At 41.2% G+C, this 13,613-nt stretch overlaps 1 protein-coding gene across 6 annotated transcripts; it reads right to left on the bottom strand.

The window, feature by feature from the left end:
• Nucleotides 1-1,189: 1,189 nt before the first annotated feature.
• On the bottom strand, nucleotides 1,190-11,901 carry MTX3 (metaxin 3). 6 transcript variants are annotated; one of them, XM_084305631.1, is made up of 10 exons: nucleotides 11,797-11,901; nucleotides 11,251-11,320; nucleotides 8,994-9,070; nucleotides 7,336-7,428; nucleotides 7,015-7,089; nucleotides 6,435-6,617; nucleotides 6,205-6,281; nucleotides 5,144-5,301; nucleotides 4,638-4,726; nucleotides 1,190-3,141 (listed from the first exon to the last, which is right to left on the bottom strand). In XM_084305631.1, exons 1-10 carry the CDS (start codon nucleotides 11,875-11,877, stop codon nucleotides 3,067-3,069), a joined length of 978 nt encoding a protein of 325 aa, XP_084161757.1. In that variant the 5' UTR covers nucleotides 11,878-11,901; the 3' UTR covers nucleotides 1,190-3,066. The 6 variants fall into 6 exon arrangements, with proteins under 6 accessions (XP_084161757.1, XP_084161756.1, XP_084161758.1 ...); XM_084305630.1 differs by having other exon boundaries at nucleotides 1,190-3,115; XM_084305632.1 differs by lacking the exon at nucleotides 4,638-4,726.
• Between the last annotated feature and the right edge of the window lie 1,712 nt (nucleotides 11,902-13,613).

The following is a 13,613-nucleotide window of genomic DNA, read 5'->3' as shown; positions in this document are numbered from 1 at the left end:
ACGGAGGTATTTCCTGCATTTACATGTTGTGGTACATGCACAAAAACAACCCCACATTATTCGGAGAGTGCAGAGCTGCAGTACGTACCAGCAGCTGTTCTGCACACGAAGCAGATCACTATGAGGTTTTGTGACCCCACTGCTGCAGCACGGCCAGAAGGGCTGGCTGCTTATGCTTGCAGACCATCTGCAGTCTCAAGCAGTAGAAGAAAAGCCAATCAATCACTGCAGCCAGTTTCCACCCAGTTTTGTAGCAATCTGCCTCTGAAGTTGGAAGCTAAGGCTTCCTTTACATGCAGTAGAGATGCACACTTTCAAGACTGAATTAACTTAGCTATTTTTAAGTAGCTACTGTAAAGAGATGAATCACACCTAAACTCCACCTTTCTCCACTAGCCAGAGAAGGAGCTTTAGCTTACTTTGGATGCAGAGAGCTACCTTTACTCAAACTGATACCACTCTGGACTTGTAACTGCCCAGGTTCAAAAACTCAGGCACACAAATACAGCAGTAAACTACTGTGCAAATTTGAGTTGTCAGGCCAGAAATGATACTTTCCGCATAAAGGAGTTTGATTTTGAATTGAACTCAGATGAAAATTAAAAAAGGAAGGAAGCACATGGCTGTGCAATCACACGGGTTGTCTGGGGTTGTGTGTATCACTGCAGGCAATGCTTGCTCTAGCCCCGTTGTCCTATCCCATCCAGCAACTGAAGCTGCCAAGCAGATCTTGCTGTCACACCAGCAAAGGGTCATGTTCAGTAAGATTAGAAAACCTGCGCTTCACCATACTGCCACAAAAGCAATTGTATTGGAAAAGAAAGGGGTGGTATTGAAGAGTTGTAACTAAAATTTAAATCAGACATTATGGATACACTAAAATGTTTGCCCAAGGCAGTGGTGGCATCACTGTCACTGGGGGGTTTCAAGGAAAGGCTGGATGTGGTGCTTAGGGGCATGGTTTAGCAGGTGAAAATGGCAGTAGGGTCACAGTTGGACTTGATCTTGGAGGCCTTTTCCAACTTCAATGATTCTATGCTCCAATTTCTTGTTTTAACAGTCAGCACTTTGTTGTTGTTGTTTTGGCTTAGTTTTTTATGGACAAGATAAAACTTTACACAAGGAAAAAAAAATATTAAAAAAAACTCACACCTGACAATCTGCATAAAAGTCACTACCAAAACTCCAATAAAAGTCTAAAATTTTAATCTTGGAACAATGACCTTTTTACAAAGAGATTTCAAAGACTGAGTGTACATATTCACAAAAGCAACAAACTAAAGAATGTTATCCATAGCTGTGTTCATAAATAAAAGATTCTAAAAGCAGTGTGATTGATCTCATTTAAACCTTGTCAAGATACAGGCAGTAAAAATTTTAAACATTTGACTTACTTTTACACTTACTAGATAGTCAGTTTATTCAATTATCATGAGTCTGAAATAGATTCATTTCAAAATCACAAACAAGTATTCTAGTAAGAGCAAAAGCTTCAACCTTAAAGTGCTTATTAGACACCCAACATTTTAGGTGTAATTAGGAAATGCTAATGATAAGATTATTACATTCCTTAAATAGAGTCTGAAAGTACAGTATGTACACAATCTACAGTCTTGTCTGTATAAACAGTAAATAATTAACCTTTGTATCTGAAATGTGTCTAGTAATGAAGGGACGCTGAAAGACTACCTTGATTTTGCTAGAAAAAAAAAAACACAACGGAGAAGTCATCTTACACATACTATCACCAGAATTCTGTGCCCTAAGTGCTGCCATTGTGGTCAATCCCCTTGACTAATTCTGTTTACACCACTCATGGAGCACCTACCAGTACATTACCATCAAGAATTACAGCAGATCTCTTGTGACGGAATTGCTTAGGTCCCTCGAACAGGCAAGGCTTCTACTAAGAGGAAGTGTAATGAGACATAAGTCCCTCAATTAAACAGAAGAAATACGTGCTGCAGTGTATTACATTTTGTAGCAACAAAAGAACTTTGAACTAGACTGCCAGAACATAAAAATTTAGATGTCTTATATTTTAGCTTTTTGGTGAACTGTAGTGCTTATAAAAAGTAAGACAAAATTGATTAGAGGCATCTGTGACAAATTAAAAAGCCTACATCAACTTTTTTACAAACTCGTGATTAGTTAATTTCAGTGCAGAGCCACACTGTATTTCCCAGTCAAGTCTCTCACCCAAATCAAACCTTTCCATCTCACTACCAGCCCACTGCAACTTTGACTTAAGGTTTTGTAGCCTGTGGTATTATCATGCACACAGGTTAAGCCTGTTTCACACAGGACTAATACTAGGCATCTGTGAAACGTTCGTATTGTGCCTTACTGTAATCCCCACGGCACACACACTTCTCAACATTTCCCCTCTAAGCACAACTTGACAAGCTTTCAAAAATGCAAACACCCTTAAAACACAAGAAACAAGAGTGTTCATGAAAGTACAATAAAAAAAATATTTAACTTCCTCTCGTTGCTTTTCATTTCTCATCTGCTGAGAACAGCAACACCTCCTTCTCTTGCAGTCTTTTCACCAATTTTACAACTGGACTTTGTAATTTTTAGGAAGATACAAAAGTACATTCACTCATACACAGTAACATGATTACAATAATATCAAAAGCCATAAACTAAAACAAAAGTGAACAATCCATAAACATATTGGAATTCCATAAAAAGAGGATTTTAACTTTTGGTTAGCATTTCTGCTAGGCTAAAGGCAGAAATCTGCTGTACAAAATGACTTTAACATGTGCAGGAATAAGCCCCGTGTTTAATACTTTAGTTTAACCTCATCTTAGCGTGTGGTCAGCCTGAAGTACTAATTTTCTTAAAATAACAGGTAGACAGTACACTGCAAAGCTGTATTTCTTCCCTACTTGTACCCATGAGCAGATTCCTCCCGTGCAAAACCACATTCATGTGAAAAAATTACTGTGAAGTTCAGAAGAGTTGAAGGCAAACACATGTGCATGGGCACCAAGAGCTGTCAAGGTGACAAACGATTCAATGGACTTTCTTCTCCACCTGCAGCAAGCTTCAGTGTTGTTAGCTTTCGAGGGGGGTGCTGTGGACTCTTACGAAGGTTGTCATCCATCTGCAGAGAAATAATGAGAGCCGGATCTGGCAAACAGTAGAATACAAATTATACGATTAGTCTATTTGTCAGGACTCCTATTAAGAAGTACACTGGTTTGTTGGCTTGTTGGGGGTTTTTTCTTTGGTTGGTTGGTTTGGTTTGTTGGTTTTTCACCTTGTTATTTCAGCCCTAGCCAAAATAGATGTCTTGGTTCCTTTCTACTCCCAAATATCTGCTTTTGTTTTGTTTGCTATTCATGCCATTAGCATATGGCACAATAAACCCAGGTCAAATGGGAATGCTTCTGTTTGAATCATTTCATCAAGATTACCGATGAAAACAACATTGTTACCTTCTTCTGAGAGGTCAAAGTTTCAATTTTGTTCAATAGCCAAACCCTGCTAGAAAGCAGATCAGAAGTCAAATTGCGAACATCAGTGGATACTTTTGCATGATCAGCATCTTACAGGAACAAATCTTTTTTTCAAATTAGAAATGCTCTGTAGGTGTTGAACGAGTTTAGATTAGCTAAGGATTTCAAAAAGTATTTACTGAAGAGACTGTGATAAGACCTTTCCAAAGACAGGTTAAATTTTGTCTCTGAATATGAAGACTTTACATTTTTACAGGATATCATTCTAATGCCCTATGTGTGCTGATGTATCAAAAGAAAAATGGCATGTAGCTACTACAGAATAAACAAAATCACAGAAGACAGCATAGGGGAGATCTTCAAAGACAGTCGAGATCTTCAAAGACAGTCTAGTCCATTGCACTTCCTCACGGTACAATCAGCTTTATCTAAATCATGTCTGATAGATGTCTACTTTACTCATTCTTTAAAACTTCCACAGCCACACTTCAATACCACATGGAGATACAATCAATACCTAATGCTACAGAAGCCATACATAATTACTGATCTATCTGATACTCCCATCTTTTTCAGAAAGAAGTGCCTCCTATCCTAGTAAGAGCTTTATATAGAGTTAGTTTACTGATGGAGACTGAAGTATTTTTAACGTGAGTTGCACAGCTGTTGACAGGTGCTGAGTAACAGATTTGGAAACAAAGTACAGAGAAATAAAAGCCAGACACAGAACAAGCAGAAGGAAGGACTGTGTAACAGTGACTACAGCATTCAGCTGAGATTAAGCAGTGAAGGGTGTAGGTCTTAACAAGACTGGTTTCTGAGTTTTGCTCAGAAGTTTTCTTGCTGAGGTCTTGCAAGACCATTTCTGACTGTTGATAATAGATTTGCTTTCCCCCTTGCATGGTATGCGCACTCATGGGTAGACACACTTCTACCATTTTTATGCACACTTGCAAGACAATATTGATTGTAATAAACACACCTTTTATGTACAAGTCTTCATTAATTATTCCTTTAAAATTATGTTATTTTCTTTCTACATCTCTACACAAAGTAACTCATTAGAAAAGAAAATTAAACTAAAACATCCATTGTACAGTTGCAAGTGTATCTGTAAGCAAGCACCCACAAAGAAGCAGGAAGGTTAGAGACTGAAGTAAAAGTAACCTTTTCAATCAAGTTGGATTCCTTATTTACAAGCTGTGTGAGTTTCTGCAGATTAGCATCTGCGGTATCCTGTCCAGATGGAGAATGGCCTGGAGGGTGAAGGTAGAAAGATGAAGAGTGAAAAGGCATTAACAAAAGCTTTTACAGCCTTAAACAGAAACAAACATTGGAGAGAAAGTTCATTCAGTGTTTTTATCCTTTCTAAGAAGAATTTAAGTGGAAAAGCCGTTCTGTGTCAGAGAAACCGAAGCACCAAGCATTAGCCATAGCAGAGATGTTAGTGCATTTTACCAAGGCTTGACAGGCTCTAAAACTGATTATTAAAACTCGCTTTTGATTTTCCATCTTTTCTGCACAACTGTGGAAGTTATTCTACCTCATTTCTTCACAGAAGCTTCAGCACAAATTATATAAATTCTAATTCTGCTTTAATTACATGCAGAAACCACCATTTCTAATTCAAACAGACCATACACAACAAAAAGCAGAAAAGAAACATATTTTACCTGAGACAGTTAACCTAAAGTAGCAAGTTAAAATATCATCACAGAACCGACACAGGTTGGGAAGCTGTTTCAAATGTTCTTGTAATTGTACTCTGGGGAAGCACACTTTATAAACTGGTGCAAGAAAACCAAATACAAAGGCATCCAGGGTAGTAGGCCTGAAAAGAGTGACAAAACAAAACAACAACACAAAACCAATGTGATGGAGGTAAGACATTAAGAACTCTAGTACATAACCATTTTCTGCATATATCTAACAACTCAGGATAGAATTTGGTCAACTTCTCTGGCATTCCATCATTTTGTATCTGATAAATGCTTTGTACAAATTATCTACTGATTTCAGCACCTTTGAACTAGTGAGGTGCTGGCAAGCTGAAACAGTAGCTTCTGTATTAAAATCCAGTCATGCACTGAAAAACAAGCCACTCTTAAACACGTTTCTGACATATAAAAAAACAATACCACAAACAAGCAAGTAAGATGGATGCCACTGGAACAGGATCCTCTCTCATGGAGTGGTCCAACTTCAGTAGCTAAGGGAACAGATCGCTCCTCTTACAGTCTCTTGGTGCTATGCTATTGGCAGTATCTTCTTCCTGTTCCATGCACATATGAAGAACAGCTTTCTGAGACCTACACCCTCTTCCCAAGGAGGTAGTAGTGGTAACACATCAGGCTTCAAGTATTTTTTCTACGTAAAGGCACAGGAGGTGACATTTAGTGGCTAGAAAAGAATTCTCTAGTGCTACACTAACTCATCAAGCACCCCACATGAGCAGCTGTAGGCAGCATCTGCTGCTCCATGGAAAGATGCAGATAAGGGAGCCACTGGACTAACTGAGTCCAAAGATCTCATTTGTGTCCTGTTTACTCATTCACACTTACCTGAAAAAGTAGAGTGTCAAACATGAAACTACTGTGCAGCACCTTTTAACATTGTCAGGTTAAAAAAAAAAAAAAAGTCTAAGTGTACAAAGGATCGTGTGGTACCTGTTTTATTAGCCATTAAAAAACAGAAAGGAAAAAAAAAGAAAAAAAAGAAAAGAAAGCATACTCACGTATTTCCAAAGAAAAACTGAGATGTTCCCAACCTCTTAGACAGGAGATTTAGGCATTCCTTGGCATCCCTGTATATCTGATGAGACACAAAACCATCCAAGAGCCCTAGCTGTAGTACAGGCAAGTACATACAGCATCACACACCATTTGGCAGTGTGCTAGACTATTTATTTCACTTCTAGTCTTTTTACAGCACCAAGTTATGAATTCTATACCACACAACACATACCTGTGCTTCCACTTCAGAGAGACTGTACAGTGGAGGTCCCCCCTTGGTCAGCAAGATCCTGTTAAGAGCTTCCCTGGACATCTTTCCAGGCAGATACAAACTCAGTGGGAAGGGAATCCTCGAGGCAAACCATGGCTTTGTTACGCTGCAGTAATTTTCAGCCTCAACCCAAAATGTGTGCAGCTACATCAACACAAGAAAGAATATCACTGGAATTTAAGCAATGACACTAGACTTCTCTTATATACATCTTATATACATCTTAAAATAAAAGATAATATATTATGATGAATTTGAAAGCCTTGAAGGATAGCTGAAGAAGCTAGCCTATGGTATTACCTGGTCAGAATATTTTTGTCTATACAAATCCAAGTCCAAGTCATTCAACAGACCCAAAGTTTGAGGATTTTTATAGCTCCAATGTACTTACACTAAATTGGTGAGGGCATGTGGCCACGTGTTATTTACTGAACTGAAAAATGAACTACTGATGGGTATTTAAATTTCTTAAGAGTTCCCACTGAACAGTTCAAAAAGCCTTCACAGTTGTGCACTCCACATCAGACATACCACATCTTACTTTTTCAAAAGGATCAAGTGAAACAGAAAATGGCCAGAACAGGCTGCTTTCAGGATACTGTTTCCCAAAAAATATCTAAGAAAAAAACACATCAGAGGTGCCATTTTAAAATGTCTTTCATAAATTCATTATTATTACTTCACACCTCCCACACACTTTTTTCCTTTTCCAAAGTTGCTAGGCAGTCTTTTCAAAATTGCACTAATAATGCAAATACATTCAAGCCAGGGCTATGGCTGACAGACTTCTCCCAACTGGACGCCTGTTATAATATTCACTTTTAAACATTCTGTCAATTATGAAATATTTCCTAGTATTTACCAGAGCAGGAAGCAGTTTCTCTTCAAGTAGTGCAATATAAGCCAGTGTGTCAGCTCCTTGTTTTGCAGACAATTCATAATCAGCATTGTATTTCTATGAATTTAAAAACAAACAAACAAACAAAAAACCACATTGCAAGTAGTACACAGAACTTTCCAGAAAGATAATCTACACAACCCAAAACTTCTTCAAACTTAACAGCTAGCAAGTTAGTAAATACCACAATATTTTTCTGGACAAAAAACATGCAGGTAGGCATTTTTTTTCCTTTACTTCTTCAGGCTAGCTATGTTAAACATAGCTATGTACCCTCACAACATCCATTTTAACTGTCCCATTCATTGATTTTTGGGCCCTCCCATCGCCAAAATAACTCTTGTGCCTACTTCCACTGCTTTCCAAGCATTTGCCCAGTAACACAGAGGCAATTTTTCAGTACTCAGGGCTGTAAAAAACAGGTGGCAAATCCCCATCTATATGTTCGAGGAAGCACCTGGCCCTTAACTTGTTAAACATAAAAAAAAAAACAAAAGCATTCCTATCTTTTAATTACCATTCCATAAAGTCAAAAATTGGATGCTAATAATTGAAGACACCAAGTGCACAGCTAAATTAAAGCAGTTACAGCTACCTGAGCTCTTGATTCCGACACAGAATCCTTTTAATGTGTATTAAAAGGGTTGGTAGCTTTTCCGGGAACTTCATTAATTTAGAAACAGTAAAAGGTCAGTGCTGATCTACCTTATTTTTAGATATCTGAAAAGCATTCCCATTACTGTTATACTTCGAGTTAAAGAGGGTATTTTTTTCCCCAACATGAAGGAATCTTTGGTATTCAAATGGCTACGAAACTTCTGAATTTTAAAACGACTGTCTGAAAACCCATCTCAAATGCTCAGTTTTCAGATTCTATTTTTCTCCCCAAAAAGCTTTAAGTTTCACTAACATGCCATTCATCAGATAATCTTCTTGACTAGGCAGGAACTGAATTTCTGATGTAAAGGCAGAATAGTGGGCTGGAAGACCATCTTAGAAATAAAATGATGATACCACGCTTTATAAGACTTTTTTTATACTTTGTGAAAAGATGATGTTGTATAGCTTTATTCTTTGTGAATAAAACATTAGGAGATCTGCGGAAGGCAGGCAAAAGTTGACTACACAATAACATGATGTGCATCAAGAAGTGCTTGCAGACATTTTTATGCAACAAGCTACAGAAAAACTACATAAATTAAAAACAACACTTATGTATTATCCGTCAAAAAAAAAAAAAACAAACCAAAACTGTGCAGTGGGAGATGCTTACTCATTTGAACAGTTAAAACCATACTTCCCTAAGTGTGATCACCTAGGTCTGCAAAGCTGTAACAATGTTAATGTATTATAATTAAGAGCATGATGAATCTCAGCGAGAAACTGCTCAGTTGAGGCCAGCTTGTTGTCCTTTTCAACAAAGGGTTTTCTCAAGCCTATTTTTAAATCTCTCACAAAACTAATAATCAAACTTTCAAATAGCAATCTGTGATCCACCATTTCACAATTCTCATGTGTGTATGCAAAACAGGAAAGCACTGGGTCAGAACTGTGTTCCAGGGTTTTGGAATTCTGCATCAGTCTATATGGAGTACATGTAGATTCTTTTGAGAGCAACCTACCTGCTTCCTTAAGAAGTTTAGTATTTTTGCTGGCTGGGAAATAACAATGTCTTCTGATATCAGGACTGGTACATCTCCTAGAAGGCACAAATGATGCAGTCAACTGAATTTATATGTAATAATTATAACATAGCTGGGAAGTGACAAGTCACTTCATCTGCTTTCCTTTTCTCCATAGCACGCTCTGATCTTCCAAATACGTATGTATAAACTAGGTTATACGGCACTCAGTTCCACCAAGATCACAAACATGTTTAGCATATGTGGTGGTTTTACCGTGCTGGGCAGCTAAACCCCACAACCGCTCTCTCACTCCCCCTCCTTTAGATAAGGAGGGGGAGAAGTAAAGCAAAGAACAACTCACGGGTTGAGATAAGGATAATTTAATTAAAGGGAAATAATTATAATAATTAAATAAAGACTACCATGAACTAAACAATTTAACTAAGGGGAAATAAAAGGGAAAGGGGAAAAAGGGAGGAAAACAAACAAACAAAATAAATGAAAGCGATATGGAAGTGCAGAGGAAAGAAATTATTCTCTACTTCCCACAAATGAGCGATGATTGACCACGTCCTTGAAGCAAGGCCTCAACGCACGCAGCCGGTGTTCGAGAGGAGGACCAATGTTTTCCCAACGAGAGCCCACCCCTCCCCTCTTCTTCCTGTTTCCACCTTTTATTGCTGAGTGTGACACCACATGGTATGGAATATCCCTTTGATTGGTTTAGGTCAGCTGCCCTAGTGATGTTTCTCTCCTCACTTTTTTGCCCACCCCCTAGGAGGGTTAGAGAAAGGCCCAATGCTGTGCCACTGCTGCTCAGCAGTAGACACAACACTGGTGTGATAACACTGCTGTTCCAGCTACAAGTACAGAGTACGGCACTGAATGGGCTGCTGCCGGGAAAGTTAACATTCCAGCCAGACCCAGTACAGCATAACGTAGCCTTTGTTAGTAACAATACATAAAAAGGGCCCAGACTGAAGGCAATGTCATCTACTAGCTATTTGACACCTTGAGAACCAGGCTACTGGTATAGATTTCAGATATCCATCTTAAGAAAAATATTCCAACCAGTCCAAATGCCCTCTCAACTCATTTTTCTGTAGGCCTATCCTTCCTTCTAGTCCTATTTTTCTCCTGCTCTTTGTCTCCATGCCACTTTTAACCACCTGTTTTCTCTAGCCTTGCTACAACCACTGCCCAAGCTAACAGTGCACAAATGACCAGAACTAAATAAATCCCTTCTCCGAGAAGCATATTATTCTGCCTTTACTCATTAGATTGAAGAATCAAAGACTATAAAAATCTATGTAGCAGGAACTACCTTATAGGGCACTCATGAAGTACCTACAACATTGATGAGTCTAACATGACCTTGATGCATATTATTTGGATGTTGGTTTTTTGTTGTTGTTATTTTTGCTTCTTGATATGGATTTTAAATATCTCGACTATGAAAAAAGCAACAGAACTTTTGAAAAGTATACCCAGCTTGTTCTTTGAATTTCTGCTAGCAGAACGTAATAAATCAAATACCAAGAGGCAGAGAGCCAAATTCTACGTGGACGTAGTAGTGCCTAAATTGAGGACATAGTAAGTTAAAGTGACAGACTACTTTAGCCTTGCAGTGATTTTTACCTCTCTGGAATATATGACAATAACCTAAATGCTGAGCAAACAGATAAGGATTGAGTAGAGGCATGCAACATGCTTCATATCCTCTGACACCTTCAACCATTTCTTCAACCTGTCTGGCAGCTAGGTTGTTACTCACCTTTTATGATTCAACCTCTGTAACTCTGCACAGTACTAAACACCCCAGCTAATATAAGTTACACTTTGGGGCTGATATTCTACTTCCAACTGTACCAGCCTGTTAAATTATGTATAATTAAAGAACGCTACTTCCATATGCAAGCCTAGTAACTATCACATAAACATGCAAACTGCTTTCACTATACCCTCTATTTAAAATGCCTGACATTCCTGCTTTGTTGATTCTCCTCTGCTTCACCCATACACATTTTAATAAAGTGCCCTTTAAGGCATTTTATTTATGTCTTCCATTATTTTACCCCTGAAAAACCATCACACTTGAAAAGCTGTTTATCAATGTGTAATGGATACAGGAATAGCATAGGAAGGGGCTGCTCATGGACTCAAAACCCAAGGAAACTAAGAAAAGGAAACTTTGAAATTAGAACCCACATTTATAGTGATGAGGATTAGACTAATAGAAATGCAAACAAGGTACCTTTTGGAGTTCTCCAAGAGTTATTTATAGTATTCACTGTCAGAGGAGCACCAGAAAATTTAGCATAAGCCTGCAACAGATTGCAGAAAAGAAACACAAAATGAAGTCGGCATGTGCAAGGGAAGTGTACGACAGCGTTTTGGAAGAGCGGGTCACGGTAACACACGAGCACTGCGACCACTTGGGTTAAACAGGCAACGTCCACCGGCACCGCCTGCGCCCGCTGTGGTTTGAACCGGGAGGTTTTTAAGGATTTTTTTCTCGGAACTTCCAGCCGAGACTGGCACCGAGGGCACGAGTTTTGTTGGTGTCAGCGAGCTGCGGGCCGGGGCACGCCGCCCCCCGCTCCGCCGGGACCCTCGCCCCGCACAGGCCGCGCCCGGCCTCGGGGCGACACCGGGCGGGCGCGCCCTTGGGCGCCTCCACCACCACCACCTCCTCCTCCTCGTCCTCCTCCTCCTCCCCGGCAGCCGGCAAGCCCCGCGGCGCCGCGCCTCCCTCCCCGCCGCCCTCCCGTGGTGGCGGGCGGCGTCCCCCCGCCGTTACCATGACGGTCAGAGACTCCGGGTGCAGGGACGGCAGCCCCCAGTCGCCTCCCCAGCAGCTCAGCTCCATGGGAGCCGCCATCTTCTCGGCCGGCAGCGCGCAGCGCCCCGCTGCTGCCCTCGCATGGCCGCGACGCGGGGAGAGGGAAGGGGGCGGAGGCCGTGAGGGGACGGAGGGGCTGCTGCTGGCCCCGGGGGGCTCCCTCCGGTCTTAACCCCAAAGTTTTACCCTGCCTGCTGAGCGCCACCCGTGAACATTGCGGTGGTGAAATTGCCGCCTCGCCATACCCCAGGTGGTTACTTGAGGCGAAGTTATGGCTTTCCACAGGAACGAGGACGTTGATTTTTCATCAAATGTAAGGAAAAGTCGTCAGCAATTTGGCTTCACAGATAAGGAACCCTGACCATATTGCACCGGTCTTGACCAAGTCACAATAACAACCTGCTCACTGTATTTTTTTACTGCAGACATTTAAAAATACCAAGTCTGCATTTCATTTTCGCAGACATGCCACAGCACTATTTACTGTTAAAATACTCAACCAAGTAAAACAGTTCCATCCTTCCCACACAAAGAAAAATACCACTGTGCCTTAAAAACAAAGACTGCACTGACCACCCTTACTCAGGTCTACCGTTCATAACGAGATGCAGAGACCAAGGGTAAAGCTTCTTCCTCCCTGTCTCCTCAAATCACAGAATTGACTAGGTTGGAAGAGACCTCAAGATCATTGAGTCCAACCTCTGACCTAACACTAACCAGTCCTCCACTAAACCATATCACTAAGTTCAACATCTAAACGTCTTTTAAAGACCTCCATGGATGGTGACTCCACCACTTACCTGAGCAGCCCATTCCAATGCCTCACAACCCTCTCAGTAAAGAAGTTCTTCCTAATATCCAACCTAAAACACCCCTGGTGCAACTTTAGCCCGTTCCCCCTTGTCCTGTCACCAGGTACGTGGGAGAACAGACCAACCCGCACCTCGCTACTGCCTCCTCTAACGTACCTCTAGAGAGCAATAAGGTCGCCCCTGAGCCTCCTCTTCTCCAGCCTGAACAAGCCCAGCTCTCTCAGCTGCTGCTCATAGGACTTGTTCTCCAGACCCCTCACCAACTTTGTAGCTCTTCTCTGGACTCACTCGAGCACCTCGATGTCCTTCTTGTAGCGAGGGGCCCAAAACTGAACACAGTACTCGAGGTGCGGCCTCACCAGAGCCGAGTACAGGGGGACGATCACCTCCCTAGCCCTGCTGGTCACACTGTTCCTGATACAAGCCAGGATGCCGTTGGCCTTCTTGGCCACCTGAGCACACTGCTGGCTCATACTCAGCTGACTATCAACCAATACTCCCAGGTCCTTCTCCACCAGGCAGCTTTCCAACCACTCCTCTCCCAGCCTGTAGCTCTGCTTGGGGTTATTGCGCCCCAGGTGCAGGACCCGGCACTTGGCCTTGTTGAACTTCATGCAGTTGACCTCAGCCCATCGGTGCAGCCTATCCAGATCCTCCTGCAGAGCTTTCCTACCCTCGAGCAGATCGACACACGCACCTAACTTGGTGTCATCTGCAAACTTACTGAGGGTGCACTGGATCCCCTGATCCAGATCATCAAAAAGATATTAAAGAGGACTGGCCCCTGTACCGAGCCCTGGGGAACGCCACTAGTGACTGGCCTCCAACTGGATTTGACTCCATTCACAACTCTTTGGGCCTGGCTATCCAGCCAGTTTTTAACCCAACAAAGTGTACACCAGACCAAGCCATGAGCAGCCAGTTTCTTGAGGAGAATGTTGTGGGAAACAGTGTCAAAAGCCT

This window comes from Netta rufina, assembly GCF_964035555.1.
Source record: "Netta rufina genome assembly, chromosome: Z".
Lineage (NCBI taxonomy): Eukaryota > Metazoa > Chordata > Aves > Anseriformes > Anatidae > Netta > Netta rufina.
Note: the sequence above shows the minus strand (reverse complement) of the source record. Positions and strands in the feature narration are given on the sequence as shown.